This window comes from Lithobates pipiens, unplaced genomic scaffold (genome assembly GCF_037356315.1).
Source record: "Lithobates pipiens isolate NorthernLeopardFrog02 unplaced genomic scaffold, aLitPip1_a1.2 Scaffold_1, whole genome shotgun sequence".
Lineage (NCBI taxonomy): Eukaryota > Metazoa > Chordata > Amphibia > Anura > Ranidae > Lithobates > Lithobates pipiens.
In genome coordinates this window covers 107,933,206-107,954,750 of record NW_027507685.1, presented here as the reverse complement: position 1 = coordinate 107,954,750, position 21,545 = coordinate 107,933,206, and the positions used below count along the sequence as shown (strand labels likewise).

The window sequence follows — 21,545 nt, the reverse complement described above, 5'->3', positions numbered from 1 at the left end:
CTTACAAACAGGGCCAGGCCAAGGGGCAGCCACCTTGAGCACCTCAGCGGGGGGGGGGGGGGAGCAAAAACGGTAGGATCTGCAACCTATGTAGCTGAAATAGTTCACAGCTCATGGGGGTAGCACTTTGGCCTTCTTGCCTTGGGTGTTAAAGGACCTTGCCCCTGCACTGAGCTCTGTTTCAGAGTAACTTTGAGAATTGGTTATCAGTGGTGGAGATCACTTGCTCCAATAATTGTCTAACAGCAGGATACAGTTTCCACAAATGAAGAGGATGATGAAATATATACAGACCAACATTCCAGGGAAAAATGGTCCCCCATATGCCATGATCCCATCATACATCACTGCATTCCAGTCCTCTCCGGTAAGGATCTGCGTATTAACCACACAAAAAAAGATAAAAGGTAGAGATAATTTATCGGTTATTAAAGAACGGCATTTAGTGGGAAAAAAGAAGCAAAATTTATCATACAGTAATTTTAAATGGTATTTACAAAGACCTAGTTCCGATGTTATTTAGAGAATACATGGGATCCCAGAATGCCATTTACAGGGGTATATAAAGTTTAAAGTATAACTAAAACCAAAACTGTAATATATTGCAGCTGACAAGTTCTTATATGTACTGGTACTGGGAACGTTCAGCAACTATAGAAAGTACCTGTTGATCCTGCCAGAAATTCAGTTTCTATGTCACTTCCTGTGAGCTAAACTAAAAGCACAAACAACTTTATCTATCTTCTGTAAACTACTAATTCCATTGGCTGCCCCGTGTGATACAGAGGCAAACAAGGGAAGAAATGTTTGAAGACCAGCCCAGGATGGCAACCATAGCTGCTCTCATGGATAGAGTGGAAGATTTAATGTTACAATTCAGGGACAGGAAACATGTAATTCGCAAGATCGTCAGATGAAAATAAAATCCTGGCTATATGGTTAGGAGTAATGAATAAGATGCCACACTCCCGACCAGCCAACATAGAATTAGAATCAAGATTAGCCTTCAAGACTCCGCCAAAAGCCTGATCTTGATTTTCATACTATGGTGGCTAGTCAGGAGAGCGGCGTCCCTTTTATCCATTGCATATAATCGCTCTGGATGGGCATTTTGACAGCCTGCACCCCTTCCCCTGTGGATCTCGGCAACGCAATCCCTGGCTTTGAGCCACGTTCTAAGTCCATTCCAAGGTCGCATGGGAGCGCTTAGTAAAAACAACTCGCTTTAAAGTTTGTTTAGAATGTTTATTAACCAAGAACATCAGATGTTCTTGTTCAATGAACATTCTAGATCAGCCTTTTTCAACCAGGGTGCCCATGCAACCTAGGGTGACTTGAGGTTTCTTCAGGGGTGCCTTGGCAAAATGCCTAAAAATTTTCCGCAAATTGTAGACAAGCTGGATGAAGCCTACCTTTTAGTTACACAATTCCACAGATTTTCATTGTGCAACATTACAACCTTCTAGCTGCTGGCGTCCTAACGACCAATGGCATCATCAGTTGATAAGGAGGATGTCAGTCGCCTGCATAGCATCCTTTTTTGTCCCTCCCCTGCCTCTCTCCATCAGCATCGGGGTCACATTAGCTGAGTGATGGAGAAAAACTGAGGGAGAAGAGAAGTTGGAATACTAGTCAGTACCAGTTTGCAAAAGTGTATTTGCTTTGGAAGAAGAAATCACCTCTAACGTTGGGTGTCCTACGTGTGGATGTTGCCGCATTGTGTAAGACTATTCGAATAGTTCTTACATTTTAGAATAGGGTGCCTCGAAATTGTCCATAATTCGTAAAGGGTGCCTCGACTGAAAAAAGGTTGAGAAACACTGTTCTAGATGACTGTTTTTATATGGTGTTTCCAAACGCATATTAAGGATTTGATCTTCTGATGAGCCCATTGTGATCAGAAAAGCAACAGCCGAGGAACTAGACCAGGTCTACACGTATATACTTTAACTCCACAGGTTCACCTTCTCCAGGAAGAACACCTATTTTGATTTTTCACTAGAACCAATTTTTGTTCCTACTTATCCAGTGCTACCGCATAGCTACCAGAAGAAAAAAAAAGCCTAAAAAAAAAAGATAACAAATGCAGACCACCTCATCTAATGATTGATAAGCTGCAATATATGATTTTTTTGTTTTTGGGATTAGATACGCTTTATGTTCACCCGTAAATAACTATCTTATTTTTAAATCTAATCTAACACGAATCTTAGAACTTTTAGAGACCTGATGGGGGATCTTAAACCCCATACTTCAGAATCTGAGATCCCGTCACCCTGCCATTTCCACCACATGGAACCCCATGCTGGACAGTTCATAGCAGACTATAGGGAACTTACTGAGGCTGGGTGACTGTATTTCTTGGTATAAACCAATAATTGTTGGGGATATTGCATATTTCATATTTCTCTATTATTGTTGGTTCATATTGTTGCTCACTAATGAATTCTAGGCCTCCAAATCCTGACAAAGAAGCCATATATGGACAAGCTAGCCCCCTTTCCTCAGGAATGTGAAGGTCATATTGTTCCTTACCAGGGGTGTTGGCCTGGGGTGGTCTTTTTCCTTACGTACAAGTTCTATATTACCACAGCCAAATCCTATAAGGTCTTTGTCTCACATCAGAGCTACCTCATGGAGGTACGCGTCTGTGGTCACCTGTGCCATGTTACGGGACCCATCGCGGAAACAGCACCTTTAGTTAAAGTGGTTGTAAACCCTTACAGACCACTTTGACCTACAGGTAAGCCTAGATTAAGGCTTACCTGTAGGTGCAAGAAATATCTCCTTAACCTACGCGGTTAAGGAGATAATTGCAAGAAAGACGGCACCGGTGTCTATGGCGCCGGAGCATTGAGCACACCGTTTAATGAATGGAATCATGCCGTCACTGACGGCTCCCGTGCGCATGTGCGGGAGTGACGTCATCGCGGCTCCGGCCAGTCACAGCCTGTGCAATTAAACTACATAGCCTTGTACTGTATATTGGTTCCCTGCCCATGTAACAAAATCCCCCCAAAAAAGTTGAAAGACAATGGGCAGTGCCTCAGAGTCCAAATCCATGGTGGGGCAAAGGGCTACACCAATATGTAATTGGCACATATAAAAATGGACAACCAACCAGATTTCGTCTGGTTGAAACAAGAAATCTGATCATTTTGAGAACCTCCTCAACAGCTGTTACAGTTTTCATAAATTATCTTTACTGTGTAAAAGTGGAGTAACCTTCAGCACCCAAGTAGAGTCTTTATGAATTAACTGTAGGCTGGCCAATTAGACTGGTTTCTGATTGTTTGCTATAGCTCAGCCGTCACTAAATGGCGGCCCGCGGTCCGAGTCCGGACCGAGCGGGGCTTCCGCCCGGACCGCTATGCCGCCAGCGTAGTAAATGACAGCAATCACTGGTTTGCTGGGACCGCGGGTTTCCCTAGCAACCAGTGACGCTGTGCGCATTCGCCCGCCCCCTGCTCCTGACCGCGTCTCGGAGCTGAAGACACTCACGCAGGCAGTAGGGGGTGTGACGTCACGTGCGCGCCCCGCCCCCCATGCTGCCCGCGGTTCCGAATTTTCCGGGTCCTGGCTCTCCGACTCCTTGAGGCAGCTTGAGTTGTGCCCTTCCTCCTGTAGTTGAGGTATGTGGGCACATTAGTGATCATGCAGACTGTTAGGTATATTGTAATTTGCACAATGCTGGGCTTTTTTGTAAGGTGCATGCTGTTGGGTATATTTGTAATTTGCACAATGCTGGGCTTTTTTGTAAGGGACATGCTGATGGGTATATTTGTAATTTGCACAATGCTGGGCTTTTTTTGTAAGGGGCATGCTGATGGGTATATTTTTTATGTGCACACTGATTTGCATGTTTTGTTAAGGTGCGCCTTAACAAAATATGCCCATCAGTGTGCACTTAAAAATATACCCATCAGCATGCCCCTTACAAAAAAAGCCCAGCATTGTGCAAATTACAAATATACCCATCAGCATGCCCCTTACAAAAAAAAAGCCCAGCATTGTGCAAATTACAAATATACCCATCAGCATGCCCCTTACAAAAAAAGCCCAGCATTGTGCAAATTACAAATATACCCATCAGCATGCCCCTTAAAATAAAATGTGTTCATCAGAGTGCCCTTTAGCATAAAATAAGGGTCACGCTGATGGGCACCTTTTATGTTAAGGGGTACTCTGATGGACAAATTTAATTTTACGGGGCACACTGATGGGTATATTTTTAATGTGCACATCGATGGCCATATTTTGTTAAGGGGCACAACAAAATGTGCCCTACAAAATATGCCCATTGATGTGCACATTAAAAATATACCCACCAGCATGCCCCTTAAAATAAAATTTGTCCATCAGAGTGCCTCCTAACATAATAGGCGCCCATCAATGTGACCCTTATTTCATGTTAAGGGGCATGCTGATGGGCATATTTTATTTTAAGAGCAACACTGATGGGTACATTTTATATTAAAAGGGGCACTTTGGGCAAATTTTAAGTTAAGGGGCACATTTTGTTGTCCATCAGAGTGCCCCTTAATATAAAATAGGCCCATCAGCATGACCCTTATTTTATGTTAAGGGACACCCTGATGTGCACATTTTGTTAAGGGGCACTGTGATGGGGACACCCGATGATGTAAAGGGGCACTGTGATGGGGACACCCGATGTAAAGGGGCACTGTGATGGGGACACTCAATGTAAAGGGGCACTGTGATGGGGACACCCGATGTAAAGGGGCACTGTGATGGGGACACCCAATGTAAACGGGCACTGTGATGAGGACACCCGATGTAAAGGGGCACTGTGATGAGGACACCCGATGTAAAGGGGCACTGTGATTGGGACACCCGATGTAAAGGGGCACTGTGATGGGGACACCCGATGTAAAGGGGCACTGTGATGGGGACACCCGATGTAAAGGGGCACTGTGATGAGGACACCCGATGTAAAGGGGCACTGTGATTGGGACACCCCATGTAAAGGGGCACTGTGATGGGGACACCCGATGTAAAGGGGCACTGTGATGGGGACACCTGATTTAAAGAAGCACTGTGATGGGGACATCTGATGTAAAGGGGCACTATGATGGGGACGACTGATGTAAAGGGGCACTGGGATGGGGACACCCGATGTAAAGGGGCACTGGGATGGGGACACCCGATGTAAAGGGGCACTGTGATGGGGACACCCGATGTAAAGGGGCACTGTGATGGGGACACCCGATGTAAAGGGGCACTGTGATGGGGACACCCGATGTAAAGGGGCACTGTGATGGGGACACCCGATGTAAAGGGGCACTGTGATGGGGACACCCGGTGTAAAGGGGCACTGGGATGAGGACACCCGGTGTAAAGGGGCACTGGGATGAGGACACCTGATGTAAAGAGCAAATGTAAAGCTATCCTAGTTCTAACTGTCCACATGTTTAATATTGTAACTGAAACTTGACAATAAATATTGTTGAAATGCTAAGGAAATTGTACATTTCTCATGTTTTTGATAGATATACAGTGACTACAATCTTTCTGAGTCATAGCACAGACTTGAGATTCGGACCTCGGCCCAAAGAAAATTTTGGCGACCGGACCTCCTTGAATTTTAATTCATTACCCCTGCTATAGCTTATCACACGACATAGCCTCATACAATTAAACTGTGCATGGGATCCCTGCCCATAAAACCCCATCCAAAAATCAAGCCAAAAGTCATTAATGGATAACCAACCAGGTTCCATCTTTCAAATTAAACAAGAAATCTGGTTATTTTGCGAAACTCCTCCACAGTTGTTCCATTTTTAGGTGCTGTAACCAAGCCAAGTGGAACCTTTATGGATTTACTGTAGACAGGCCAATGAGACTGGTTTCTAATTGGTTACTATAGTTTATTACACACAATAGCCCCGTACAATTAAACTGTGTCTGGGACCCCTGCCCTTGAAACCCAATACAAATGTTAAAAATGGTCACATGGTAGATAGCAGGCAGTGCCTGAGTGAACATGTCAAATCCATGGTGGGGCACAAGGCTAAACCCCCTATGTAACTGCCACAGTACAATACATATAAATATTGACAACCAACCAGGTTTCATCTTTCAAATTAAACAGGAAATATGGTCATTTTGAGAAACTCCTCCACAGTTGTTCCAATTTTCCATAAATCATCTCTATTGTGTTCTTAGTAAGGGTGCTAGAATGTAAAGCACCCAAGTGGAACCTTAATGAATTTACTGTAGACAAACTATTGAGACTGGTTTCTGAATGGTTGCTGTGGCTTACTACATACCATAGCCTTGTGCAATTAAATTACATAGGGGATCATTGCCCAAGACACCCAATCCAAAAGTCAAGAATGGTCACCTGAAAGACTGTGGGCAGTTTCCGAGAGAACGAGTCCAATCAACAGTGTGGCAAGAGGCTAAACCCATATGTAATTACCACACTACAATCCATATATGGCCTACTACAGCCTAATACACACCATAGCCTTGAACTGTATATGGGATCCCTGGCCATGAAACCCAGTTCAAAAGTCAAGAATGGTCACCTGAAGGCAGTGTGCAGTTTCCAAAAAAATAGGTCAAAATCACAAAGTTAGAAGGAGCAAAACCCATATGTAATTACCACACTACAATCCATATATGGCCTGCTGGGGCCTAATACACACCATAGCCCTGTACTGTATATGGGATCCCTGCCAATGAAACCCAATCCAAAAGTCAACAATGGTCACCTGGAAAACGGTAGGCAATTACTGAGAGGACGTGTCAAATCCATGATGTGGCAAGAGGCTAAACCTATATGTAAATACCACACTACAATCCATATGTGGCCAACTACACATCATAGCTTTATACTGTATATGGAATTCCTGCCCAGGAATCCCAGTCCAAAAGTCAAGAATGGTCACCTAAAAGACAATGGGCAGTTCCAGGGAGAATGTGTCAAATCAACCGTGTGGCAAGGGGCTAAATTCATATGTATTGGTCACAGTACAATCCATATAAAAATGGACACCAACCAGATTTCATCTTTTAAAAGAAACACAAAATCTGAACATTTTGAGAAACTCTTCCACAGTTGTTTCCAGTTTTTGTAAATTACCTCAACAGTGAAAAGAACAAAGGTGTTGTAACCTAGAGCATCCAAGTTGAACCTTCATGGATTTATTGTAGACCAATCAGTGAGACTGGTTTCTGTTTGTTTGCTATGGTTTTTACATATAGCCTTGTACCAATAAACTCTATATGGGATCCTTGCCCATGAAACCCAATCTAAATGTCAAAATCGGTCACCTGGAAGACGCAGAGCAGTGCCTGAGGGAACGTGTCAAAGGTGCTCCTTTTGGTCTGGGTCTCGTCGAAGTTGAATTTTCCTCCAAAGAGCTGCATTCCAAGCAAGGAGAAGATGATGATGAAGAGGAAGAGAAGCAGCAGTAAAGAAGCAATGGATTTCATGGAGTTCAGCAGGGAGGCGACCAGGTTACTTAGCGATGCCCAGTGTCTGTATGTTGGAGAGGAGAGTAATGGCAAGGTGGGAAAGAGAGAGAAGGATGCCAGGTGATGTGGCACACCATGTTCCTTATGAATTACATACATTATCATGCACTATAGCTACATAAACATGCTATACAACACCAGATCATATAAGGCCTGTGTTAATGGTCTTTTGTTTGCACCAGATGGGTTTTGAATTCTCCCCCCTTAACACAGGCTCATAAGGCACTATGGGTCTCATTCCGCAGTAAGCTTAAGCAATCAAGACATGTAAATTGGGATTGGATATATGTATTGATTGATCAAAGAGCAGCGGTATCCAAACTGCGGCTCTTTGTCCGCCTTTATCCGGCCCTTTACCAATGATTACTTCCACTGATATGGAGCACTATTCCTCCCACTGACACGAAAGGTGGGGCACTATTCCCCCCACTGATACCAATGATGGGGCACTATTCCTCCCACTGATACCAATGATGGAACACTATTCCTCCCACTGACACCAATGACGGTACATTATTCCTCCCACTGATACCAATGACGGTACATTATTCCTCCCACTGATACCAATGATGGGGCACTATTCCTCCCACTAATACCAATGATGGGGCACTATTCCTCCCACTGATACCAATGATGGGGCACTATTCCTCCCACTGATACCAATGATGGGGCAATATTCCTCCCACTGATACCAATGATGGGGCACTATTCCTCCCACTGATACCAATGATGGAACACTTTTCCTCCCACTGATACCAATGATGGGGCACTATTCCTCCCACTGACACCAATGATGGGGCACTATTCCTCCCACTGATACCAATGACGGTACATTATTCCTCCCACTGATACCAATGATGGGGCACTATTCCTCCCACTGATACCAATGATGGGGCACTATTCCTCCCACTGATACCAATGATGGGGCACTATTCCTACCACTGATACCAATGATGGGGCAATATTCCTCCCACTGACACCAATGATGGGGCACTATTCCTCCCACTGATACCAATGATGGAGCACTATTCCTCCCACTGATACGAATGATGGGGCAATATTCCTCCCACTGATACCAATGATGGGGCACTATTCCTTCCACTGATACCAATGATGGGGCACTATTCCTCCCGCTGATACCAATGATGGGACACTATTCCTCCCACTGATACCAATGATGGGACACTATTCCTTCTACTGACACCAATGATGGGGCACTATTCCTCCCACTGACAACAATGATGAGGCATTATTCCTCCCACTGATATAAATTATGGGGTACTATTCCTCCTACTGACACCAATGATAGGACACTAATCCTACCACGGATACCAGTGGGAGGAATGTAGAGTCCATACCTCAGGGCTGTATTGCTGACAAAAAAGGACCTACTGAATATTAGCTGGGGTGGTCATAAAGGTATGGGTAATCAGTCTATGCTAACAATAGAAAAGTTTAGAGCGATGACTCTCCACATTGCTGGTGCATCTTTACTGTCCAATCAGCAGCCAAGGGTGCCCCTATACAGTGCCTTGCGAAGGTATTCGGCCCCCTTGAACTTTTCAACCTTGTGCCACATTTCAGGCTTCAAACTTAAAGATATAAAATTTTTATTTTTTGTGAAGAATCACGAACAAATGGGACACAATTGTGAAGTAGAATGAAATCTATTGGATTTTTGAAACTTTTTTAACTAATAAAAAAATGAAAAGTGGGGCGTGCAAAATTATTCGGCCCCCTTGCGTTAATACTTTGTAGAGCCACCTTTTGCTGCGATTACAGCTGCAAGTCTCTTGGGGTATGTCTCTATCAGTTTTGCACATCGACAGACTGAATTTCTTGCCCATTCTTCCTTGCAAAACAGCTCGAGCTCAGTGAGGTTGGATGGAGAGCATTTTTGAATAGCAGATTTCAGCTCTTTCCACAGATTCTCGATTGGATTCAGGTCTGGACTTTGACTTGGCCATTCTAACACCTGGATACGTTTATTTGTGAACCATTCCTTTGTAGATTTTGCTGTATGTTTGGGATCATTGTCTTGTTGGAAGATAAATCTCCGTCCCAGTTTCAGGTCTTTTGCAGACTCCAACAGGTTTTCATCCAGAATGGTCCTGTATTTGGCTGCATCCATCTTCCCCTCAATTTTAACCATCTTCCCTGTCCCTGCTGAAGAAAAGCAGGCCCAAACCATGATGCTGCCACCACCATGTTTGACAGTGGGGATGGTGTGTTGAGGGTGATGAGCTGTGTTGCTTTTACGCCAAACATATAGTTTTGCATTGTGGGCAAAAAGTTCGATTTTGGTTTCATCTGACCAGAGCACCTTCTTCCACATGTTTGGTGTGTCTCCCAGGTGGCTTGTAGCAAACTTTAGACAAGACTTTTTATGGATATCTTTGAGAAATGGCTTTCTTCTTGCCACTCTTCCATAAAGGCCAGATTTGTGCAGTGTACGACTGATTGTTGTCCTATGGACAGACTCTCCCACCTCAGCTGTAGTTCTCTGCAGTTCATCCAGAGTGATCATGGGCCTCTTGGCTGCATCTCTGATCAGTCTTCTCCTTATCTGTGCTGAAAGTTTAGAGGGACGGCCAGGTCTTGGTAGATTTGCAGTGGTCTGATACTCCTTCCATTTCAAAATGATCGCTTGCACAGTGCTCCTTGGGATGTTTAAAGCTTGGGAAATCTTTTTGTATCCAAATCCGGCTTTAAACTTCTCCACAACAGTATTACGGACCTGCCTGGTGTGTTCCTTGGTCTTCATGATGCTCTCTGCGCTTTCAACAGAACCCTGAGACTATTACAGAGCAGGTGCATTTATACAGAGACTTGATTACACACAGGTGGATTCTATTTATCACCATCAGTCATTTAGGACAACATTGGATCATTCAGAGAGCCTCGCTGAACTTCTGGAGTGAGTTTGCTGCACTGAAAGTAAAGGGGCCGAATAATTTTGCACGCACCACTTTTCAGTTTTTTATTTGCTAAAAAAGTTTAAAATATCCAATAGATTTCGTTCCACTTCACAATTGTGTCCCACTTGTTGGTGATTCTTCACAAAAAATTAAAATTTTATATCTTTATGTTTGAAGCCTGAAATGTGGCAAAAGGTTGAAAAGTTCAAGGGGGCCGAATACTTTCGCAAGGCACTGTATGTGATACCCCTATGCAGATGTCTTCTCACCCACCTAACTAACAGGAAACCTTACTGACCTGGTGACCTTGAAGATCCTGAGGAGCCGGACGCAGCGCAAGACAGAGATCCCCAGAGGTGACATGATATGGAACTCCACCAGGACTGTCTCCAAAATTCCCCCGCACACCACGAAGCAGTCAAACCGATTGAAGAATGACACAAAATAGGCATGGATCCCCAGACTGTACAACTTGAGGAGCATTTCCACGGTGAAAAGAGATAGCAACACTTTATTAGCGTAGCCTGGAAGATAGCATGGAAAAATGGAAAGGCTGCTGTTAGAAATCATGGTGCCCTGTATGGCCTACCTGAAAGGGCCCCTCTAGGGCCAGGGCTTGAGCCCGAGCACCCCTCCCCCCAACCTGCTGCCATTGTGCTACATGGAGAGATCTGGGTGAGGTAAAATTACGCTAACAGTGGGAAGGGCACAGGAGTCAAAGGCATAGTTACATAGTTAGTTAGGTTGAATATATCCATCCAGTTCAACCTGAGTGAGTGTCTACAATTGTCCCTATCTCTGTACATTGCCCACTCACATGGGTCCCTACCCTCAAGGAGCCCACAATCCAAGGTCCCCATTCATCAACTAGGGCCACTTTTTAGACAGAAGCCAATTAACCTAACTGCATGTCTTTGGAGTGTGGGAAGAAACCGGAGTGCCCGGAGGAAACCCATGCAGGCACAGGGAGAACATGCAAAGTCCAGGCAGGCAGTGTTGTGGTTGGGATTTGAACCAGCGACCCTTTTTACTGCTAGGTGAGAGTGCTACCCACTACACCACTGTGCCGCCCATGTAACATAGAGCGTGCCAGTAACCAGAGTATGTAACATATAGAGTGCCTGGGATACTTATGTACATGGGAGGAGCCTGTGGTACTTGTGTACATGGGAAGAGCCTGTGATACTTATGTACATGGGAGGAGCCTGTGATACTTATGTACATGGGAGGAGCCTGTGATACTTATGTACATGGGAGGAGCCTGTGATACTTATGTACATGGGAGGAGTCTGTGATACTTATGTACATGGGAGGAGTCTGTGATACTTATGTACATGGGAGGAGCCTGTGATACTTGTGTACATGGGAGGAGCCTGTGATACTTATGTATATGGGAGTAGCCTGTGATACTTATGTACATGGGACGAGTCTGTGATACTTATGTACATGGGAGGAGCCTGTGATACTTATATACATGGGAGGAGCCTGGGATACTTATGTACATGAGAGGAAACTGTGATACTTATGTACATGGGAGGAGCCTGTGATACTTGTGTACATGGGAGGAGCCTGTGATACTTATGTATATGGGAGTAGCCTGTGATACTTATGTACATGGGACGAGTCTGTGATACTTATGTACATGGGAGGAGCCTGTGATACTTATATACATGGGAGGAGCCTGGGATACTTATGTACATGAGAGGAAACTGTGATACTTATGTACATGGGAGGAGTCTGTGATACTTATGTGCATGGGAGGAGTCTGTGATACTTATGTGCATGGGAGGAGCCTGTCATACTTATATACAGGGGAGGAGCCTTTGATACTTATGTACATGGAACTTTTTTTTTTTTTTTATATAAATTGCATCCATTTTGGAATAAGGCTGTAACATAACAAAATGTGGAAAAAATTAAGCACTGTGAATACTTTCCAGATACATTGTAGTTCAGGGGTCAGGAGTGGGTAATGTACAGAGTGCAGAAGTCAGGAGAGGGAAACGTATAGAATGCATAGGTCAGGAGTGGGTAATGTATACAATGCAGGGGTCAGGAGTGGGTAATGTACATAGTTCAGGAGGGTCAGGAATGGGTAATGTATAGAATGCAGGGGTCAGGAGTGGGTAACGCATGGACCTTTGTTTATCCACACACTGCAATGTGCTGCATCTGGTTGTGCTTCATCCGGTTGTCTAGTTGGGGTGTCATGGGTCCCATCCACAGCTCCCGGGTCAGACACCCTGCGGCTGTTGTCATATGGAGGTGTTAAACCAATGTTTTTATGCCAATTATCAAGTTGGGCTCTTACAGGCTATATGTGGAAGGCATCTACTCCAGAGGAAGTAAAGCTAATGTTCACGAAACACGTCAAGTTTTAGGATGCATTCCCCTTTTATTTATTGCCTGTGTTGTTCTTTGAAATATGCTATGGAGCGATTATTTTAAGAATTGTATACTTGTATGTATACAAGTATGTATGTATTGTATCAGATATAAGAAAGCAACTTGTTATTTTTAACCCTCTGATTAAAGTGGTTGTAAACCTTCACAGCCACTTTTTACTACAGGTAAGCCTATTATAAGGAAGCAGTGTGCGGGGACCGCAGCGGGGCTTCGATCTAAGGTGAGTATTTCATAATGAGCTAGTATGCTATGCATACTAGCTCATTATGCCTTTGTCTTGCAGATTTTTATTTGTTTTGTGGGTTTACAACCACTTTAACAACTTTGTGTGCTGTTGAATAAATCGATAATGCTTAACCCAGCTATATGCCAGGCCTCATTTACCTGACAAGGGCTACGTCTTTAATAACCTGTAGTCCTCCCATCTACCCCTCTTTGCAGCCACTATTACCTTGTATCTGCGTCAGCCATTCAGGTTGCCGGTAGTGTTCAGAGGCTATCGTCAGCGTGTTCAGGAAGACCAAGATCAGAACCATCCAGTAAAAAGTGACCGACTTCACCGCCAGGCGACATTTCCTCCGGAAAGCTCGGTTCCATCTCTTCAATTTTCGGCTGGTAAAAGATCAGATGTAAGAACAAAAATGACACCCAGTGCTGAAGTATGGCTGCCATTCAGCGCATTTTAAATCCTTCAAATTAAGCAATCCGGTCCAGAGGTTGACTTACTATATAAATGCAAAGACAGTAGGCCATATATTTGATCAATAAGGCTTCAGGCAATACAGTAATACAGTATATAGAGACTGCTTTACCTGCCAAAAGATTTGTATTTCTGTCCATCCAGTCCTGAGATTTGTACATCACAGCCAGCCTGGTGAACGGGCATTTTTCTGTTGCTGTCACCTCCCTTCCCCCAGCCTGTAAGTCTCCAAGCCTGTAACGCCCTGCCCCAGCCTGTAACCAACCTGCCCCAGCCTGTAACCCCCTGCCCCAGCCTGTAACCACCCTGCCCCAGCCTGTAACCTCCCTGCCCCAGCCTGTAACCGCCCTGCCCCAGCCTGCAACCGCCTTGCCCCAGCCTGTAACCTCCCTGTCCCAGCCTATAACCCCCTGCCCCAGCCTGTAACCTCCCTGCCCCAGCCTGTAACCCCCTGCCCCAGCCTGTAACCACCCTGCTACAATCTGTAACCCCCTGCCCCAGCCTGTAACCTCCCTGCCCCAGCCTGTAACCACCCGGAACCAGCCTGCAACCGCCCTGCCCCAGCCTGTAACCTCCCTGCCCCAGTCTGCAACCTGTAACGCTAACTTCCCCCGGACTGTAACTGGAAAGTGAAGGAGCAACAGCAGAGTTATGACCTCAGCACACTGACCTCTCCTCCTATTAGCGTGTTCCTTTCAGTATAATTAAATACACACACCTGCTTGATTCCTATTTCTACCACTCACATTCAGTAAGAGTTCCAGTGTGCAAAGAACTACAAAAGGCTATAATAAAGTCAAATTCAGGTAGTTACTCTAGTTGTGTTGTGTTTTTAGATCTGCCATGGAGATTAACTTTAACGGTGGTAACAAGTAAAAAAAAAAATCTTTACAAAAATAATAATCTGGGATTATATGTTCCCAATTACAGGTGACCAAACATCACATTTACTTATTTAGTACTTACCAGCAGCCAGTCTGTGACAACTTACTCCTGCACAAGCAAAAAAGAAAACAAGATGTTATTAGCGAAGTAGAGTGGATAGCCTTTTAAACACCCCAAACTTGATACAATTAGATACAATGAGTAATGTCTTAATGTAAACTGAATAGTCACCCCTTAAGGATACAATTATTTTGCCTTCCAACTGTCCAAGCCACATTTCAATTTTCAAGTGGAGGGAAGCAATATTCAGGGCACCCGAAACAAAAATGGTCATCCCCTTCTCTGGACAGCTCTGATCAGACCGGAAAATGATCATTAGTACTCCTTCTCAGGGCTGTCTTAATGAATGGGCTCTGCCCAGGGGCCCCAGTTGCATGAGGGGGCCCGTGATCAGATCATGGAAAGAGGGGGGGGGGGCAGGTGCTGTGTTGGGTGAATGCACTGGCTTTTGTCCTCTTATGCCATTCTTCCTTGACGGAAGTAGTTGCAATGCCACTCCTGTCAGAAGGAGCAGTGGCTGGCTTCTGCTGGAGAGAGGATTTGGCTTTCTCCTCCCTTCTGTAGGGGGTGGAAGAGAGAGCCAGCACTGAGACTAAGAACTCACCTCAGTCTCAGCGTGGGAGAGGAAGGTGGAGCTGCCTTCATTGCAGGTGGGAACAGTGACGGGGGACACCTGATGTATGGGGACACTGTGATGGGGGAACCTGATGTATGTTGACACTGTGATGGGGGAACCTAATGTATGGGGGGACTGTAACGGGGGAATCTGATGTATGGGGGAACTGTGACGGGGACAGCTGATGTATGGAGACACTGTGATGGGGGAACCTGATGTATGGGGACATTGTGATGGGGGAACCTGATGTGTGGGGGCACTGTGATGGGGACACCTGATGTATAGGGGCACTGTGGTGGGGGAACCTGATGTATGGGGGCATTGTGATGGGGGACACCTGATGTATGGGGGCATTGTGATGGGGGAACCTGATGTGTGGGGGCACTGTGATGGGTGAGCCTGATTTATGGGGGCACTGTGATGAGGACTCCTGATGTATGAGGGCACTGTGATGGGGGAACCTGATGCATGGGGGCATTGTGATGGGGGCACCTGATGTATAGGGGCATTGTGATGGGGGACACCTGATGTATGAGGGCATTGTGATGGGGCACCTTATGTATAGGGGCACTGTGATGGGGGACACTTGATGTATGGGGGCACTGTGATGGGAGAATCTGATGTATGGGGGCACTGTGATGGGGGAACCTGATGTATAGGGGCACTGTGATGGGGGAACCTGATGCATGGGGGCACTGTCATTTGGGACATCTGATGTATGGGGATACTGTAATTTTGGACATACTGTATGATGTATGGGGACACCTGATAGTATATGGGCACTGTCATAGGGGAAAATTATGTAAGGGGGTACTGATGCAGACTGGTTGGGGCCCCAGTGCATTTCTTTGCCCATATGCTTTTAAGATGACACATATACCTTCTATATATGTGGGTATTCCTTCAGATAGGTGTGCCTCCAGACATTCTGTCTTGGAGGAAACATCAGTCAGGAAAACTGTTTTCTTCCAACAATAGCTAAGGATGTCCCCTAACATCTTTCCATACCCCCTTCCATGGCCATAAAAGTTCATGTTCTGATAGTCTTTTGGCAGTGCAGCTGCCAAGTGATATCTTTGGTTGGTGCGACCCTGGTAGTTCTACAACTGGAGGCAGTACTTTTTTTTTTTTGCCATTTTATATTATTTTTATTTTATATTTACTATTATTTTTTACAAATGTTTTAGGAGCCCTGTTGGGGGGGGGGCTTTTTTGAGATATTGGGCTCTAAACAGACCTCTGATGTTTCACCTTTGAGACAGAGAAAGGAGATTGAGGACACAGCCTCAGTCTCCTTCTCTGCAGCCTCAGCGGCAGAGAATGAATGGACAGGAATAGCTCTGTACAGAGGCTTTTCCTTCATTCACAAACTGAAGCATAGCAAACACAGTTTACTATGCTTTAGTTATGAATGGACAGAGTTAGTGATTGGTACCTGGCAGTGCTGCGGATGACGGGGAGGGGGCAGTAGAGAGCACAGGGGGGCCCGGAGATAGCACAGGAGGCTGGGAGAGAGCACAGGGGGGCCTGGCAGAGAGCACAGGGGCCCAGGGGGCCGCAGAAAGGAGCTGTATAGAAGGGACAGCGGCATAGAGAGAAACTGATCCCCTCCATTTCACTCCTGCAGCCACTACATGCCTACAGGAGGGAAATGAGGAGAAGTAGCCATTCAGTGGCTGCAAGAGGACAATAGAGGAGATTGATTCCTCTGTATGCCGCCCCCTACCGCCCCTCCTGTCCAGGTGTGTAGGGGCACTGCACGCTACATGAGGCCAGGTTGCAAATGCAACCCCCTGCGACCCCTGTAGTTACGCCCCTGAGCCTATGGCTTAGTTCGCCATAAAAAACAGTCAATTTTCCATTATGTACTTGAGAATGATGTTTTAATGTCAGGGTCAAGCTAAGGATTAGGCATTAAGTAAAGGACAGAAAAACAGGAGCAAACATTTGGATTTTTACTTGTTTTCAGCTCTGAAAAAAAACTGTTCTAAGAACAATTGGTGGCAGCACTGAAAATATTTTACCAAACCCCCAGACAGCTCCTAACATATGGTGAAGGTAGATTGGCTTCCTAGAACTTTATGACCTCCTCTTTTTTTTTTTTTTGCTTGCTATATCACAACGAGATTCAAAAGTCAAATGCAGCCTTGGTGACTGCAAGGAACATCTTAATACTAAGATTTTGATCCATCAAGCTTTCTGTATAAAACAGGTCACAAGAAACCTGTAGTAGGTGTGTGTCAGGACTAGGGATGAGCTGAACACCCAATTGAGTGTTCTCTGTATTACGGGAGCTGACAATATAGCCGCAAGTGATTTTAAAATACTTTTTTTCCTGCACAAATGACACTTTGTACAGGGACAGTTCTAAGCACCAGAAACATGCGCCCCTTCACAGGCATACTATAGACACCCCCCAGGTACCACATTTAAAGGAATATTACACTTTTATTGTTTCACTTTAATCATTATTAAAATCACTGCTCCTGAAAAAACGGCCATTTTTAAAACTTTTTTTTGCATTGATCCATGTCCCCTGGGGCAGGACCCAGGTCCCCAAACACTTTTTAGGACAGTAACCTGCATATTACCCTTTAAAATTAGCACTTTAGATTTCTCCCATAGACTTGTATAGGGTGTTCTGGCTTTTAGAATTTGCCGCGAACAGCCCAAATTGTTCACTGTTCGCTGAAAAGGCGAACAGGCAATATTCGAGTCGAACATGAGTTCGACTCGAACTCGAAGCTCATCCCTAGTCAGGACCTAGGTCTGAACCTACAACCTTTGCTGTGTCTGGCAAAATCTCTTCTTGCTTAGCCACCTAAGATACGAAAAAGCCTCCTGGACAATTCCTTGGACATTCTTCCCTTGTATCTTGTTTCTGGTAAACCTTGAACTCTTTGCTCCTCCCATTAACTTCTATTTAAGCCACGCCTTTGCACTTCCTGTTTGGCAGATTATTGTGCTTTCTGCAGCCAAAATCTCACTCTTGTCACTCCTGCTGCCATCTGTATCTTTGCTACCACTCAGTTCCTCGACTACGCTTCCACTTGGTCCCAACCTGCAACGATTTGTTACCAACCTTGGGCTTGTTCCTCAACTATGCTTTTGCTTGATCCCTACCTGCTATATTTGCTACTGGACCCAAGCTTGTTAACTTCCTGGTGGGGTGATCCTGAGGACTACGACCTCGTACTAACATACAGGAAAAAAAACCAAACCACCATTTGGAGCTCTGGTGAACACTAGTTAGTGCTTAGACCCTGCACCACAGATGAGCCTGCATTATCTGCCAGGGCGATCTGCTTGTATGCTTATCCTTCTGGTCAATGGGAGCCTCTCTACTGCTATAGCTACTGGTCCCCTGACTGTGGCAGTGTATCAGTGAATGATTTAGAGAAGCTCCCCCACTCTCCTTCCTTAACTGCTCCATAAATAGTAACAGTCAGAGACAGAGGGTCTAAAGGCAAACAGCTTCTGATGTTATGATGTCATCAGTCTGCTGCAGGAAGGAGGAAGCATTTTCTCAAGTCTACTTTCCCCTAAGTGATCCGATTTAAATATTGTAGCAAGTCACAAGGTGAGAGGCCGCAGTACGGGTTTATCTGTGACAGACATTTGTGAACATGACCAAGAACTGCAAAGGTACCAGGGTTCAGGTAAATGTGCCATCTGTGAGCCAGTATCTCAGTCTAGAACAGCCATTCTCAAATAGGGTTCCATGGGACCCTAGGGTTCCTCCAGAAGTAGCTAGCGGTTCCTTGAGCTGTGACTGATTGACCTCCCGTCTGATGGTTCCTGCATAGTTCCAGGATCAGTGCCACTTAGCAGAGCCAACTGCCTGACATTAAATTATCTTTTTACCTGTCTGTAAGGATGGCATTCTGACCATTACTGTAAAGGGGGGATTCTTCCCACTGATCACCCGAATGTATGGGCATTTTTGTCATTGACCACCAATTTCCAACATTTTTTTCAAGGGTTCCTTTTGAATTCTGTCCTTAGGTGATGCTTAAACAAAGAGGACACCAACCTTTTGGAGAGAACAGAAGATGTAGGCATTGCCAAGGTGAGCACCTTGACCTCTGTGATCTCAGTACTCTTAGAAAAATTACAGGTCCACTTTAAACATACGTTTTCTGATATACTAATGTATTTTGAGCATTATATGGTAGATTGAAATAATGAGAATGATTTAGCTTGGAACAAAACAGCGTGAAAGGACTTACAGGCACAGGGTGCAACAGTTGCTGTGCTCATCATCTATATTCTCTGTGTTAAGTGAGGTGGTCTCGCTGGCAGGAAGGCTTGCTACAAGAGGGGTAAGAAAACAGTGGCAATTAATAATACATACATGCAGTATTCACTACACATGGAAATATTCTGAAATATGAAAATAAATATCTCTTGTGAGAAAAGCAAACTTGGCCGATTCCTTATGCATCCAGGAGACCTACCTGCCTTTGATGGTGTATTTGCATAGTGTGTTTCTAAGTCATGGCCTAACCAAACCCAAAGCAGACAACTTGGCTGCTATGGGGCCTGGAGCAGGAGAGGTCCCCATTAGGGAGATTGTTATAATGTGAAGTTTCCAGAATAGAAGGTCTGAAATAAAACCTCAGGTCCTAATTGTATCTGTGTGTTTGGAATCCCTATTTTTGGAACTAAAGCTTGCTGCCACTCTTTTCCCCTACAACTGTTCCTCTCTTGAAGTCACTATTTTGGAGCCAAAACCCTCTGTACCCCCTTTTTCCATAACTGTCCCTCTTTTGGAGTCCCTGCTTTTGGAACTAAAGCCCTTTGTCCCTTGTTCCTCCGCAACTATTCCTCTTTTGGAGTCCCCTACATTGGGCCCAAAGCCCTCTGTCCCTCATTCCTCCAAACGTATTCCTCTGTAGAAGTCCCTATTTTAGAACCAAAGCTTGTTGCCCCTTTTTCCTCCACAGCTGTACCTCTTTTGAACTCTTGGCTTTGCAACCAAAGCACTCTGCCCCCTCCCTTCCTCCATAACTGTCCCTTTTTTGGGGTCCCTACTTTGAACCAAAGCCCTTTGTCCCTCGTCTCCCACAACTATTTCTCTTTAGGAGTCCCTGCTTTAGAACTAAAGCCATTTCTATCCTGTTCCTCTAGAACTATTCTTCATCTGGAGTCCCAATTTTTTGAACTAAAACTTGCTGCCCCTCGTTCCTCCACAGCGGTCTTTCTTTTGAAGTCCCTACTCTGTACAACCCTCTGTACATCCCTTCTTTCATAAAGTATCCTGCTTTGGAACCAAAGCCCTTTGTTTCTCCACATTTATTCATCTCTTGGAATCCTTATTTTAGAACCAAAGCTTGCTGCCTCTCTTTTCTCCACAACTATATGTCTTTTGAAGTCTCTGCTTTGCAACCAAAGCCTTCAGCCCCCTCCCTCCTCTGTAATTATCCCTCTTTTAGAGTTCTAGCTTTAAAACCAAAAGCCCTTGTTCCCCTATAACTCTTCCTCTTATTGAGTCCCTACTTTGGAATGAAATCCCTCTGGCCCTCATTTTTCAACAATGAATCCTCTTTTAAAATCCCTATTTTGGAACTAAAGCTTGCTGCCCTTCTTTCCTCCACAACTATCCCTTTTTTAAGTCTCTACTTTGGTACCAAAGCCCTCTTTCCCCCCCCCCCTTTCAAAACTGTCTCTCTTTTGGAGTCCCTACTTTGGAATCAAAGCCCTCTGCCCCCTCATTCTTCTACAATTATTCCTCTTTAAAAATCCCTATTTTGGAACTAAAGCTCACTGTCCCTCTTTCCTCCACAACTGTCCCTCTTTTGAAGTCTCCCTTCCTCAGAGCCCTCTGTCCCCCTTCCTCCATAATTGTCCCTTTTTTGAAGCCCCTGCTTTGAAACCTTTTGAAAGTCTTCTGTCCTGCGTTGTTCCACAGTTGTTCCCCTTATGTAGAGTTGTAAATTGTATTTCCCAACTCTAACTGACTACTTCATTTCAAATGCTGTCAAAAATCAATTGATATTTCAAGTGGTTTCCTTTTTTGCAGCTTCCCTTTCTGCTGATGTTAGCCATTGTCGGCTTCTGTAACTAGTGTATCTTTTGTTCATTACTTCTTCCTGGTCTGCAGAAACAGTGAGGCAAGGGTGTCGCTTTTGCCTAAATGTCTCAAACACCCTCCTAGCTGAATCTTCTATATGGTAACCATGCTTTGGAACCAAAGCCCATAATGAGGAGACCCTTGTCCCAATGTTTCAAATACTCTCCTACCCTGATCTTTTATACGGTACCTCTGTATTGAAACCATAGCTCAAAATTAGGAGATCTTGATCCTAACGTCTCAAATACTCTCCTACCTGGATCTTCTAGGTGCTACCTATGCTTTGGAACCTAAGCCCATAACGAGGAGACCCTGGTCCTATTGTCCCAAAGGAGACCCTCATTCCCATACCAGATCCTTGGGAGGGATGTTGTTTTTCTTACC

At 44.9% G+C, this 21,545-nt stretch overlaps 1 protein-coding gene across 1 annotated transcript in view; it reads right to left on the bottom strand.

Moving 5' to 3' along the window:
* CACNA1F (calcium voltage-gated channel subunit alpha1 F) overlaps positions 1-21,545 on the bottom strand; it is a 287,992-nt gene that overhangs the window by 189,603 nt on the left and 76,844 nt on the right. The window contains exons 12-17 of the mRNA XM_077472367.1: positions 19,318-19,399; positions 14,494-14,520; positions 13,279-13,439; positions 10,720-10,945; positions 7,300-7,507; positions 255-375 (exon numbers count right to left, since the gene is read on the bottom strand). Coding sequence (XP_077328493.1) covers positions 255-375; positions 7,300-7,507; positions 10,720-10,945; positions 13,279-13,439; positions 14,494-14,520; positions 19,318-19,399 — 825 coding nt within the window. The remainder of the gene's footprint in view (positions 1-254; positions 376-7,299; positions 7,508-10,719; positions 10,946-13,278; positions 13,440-14,493; positions 14,521-19,317; positions 19,400-21,545) is intronic.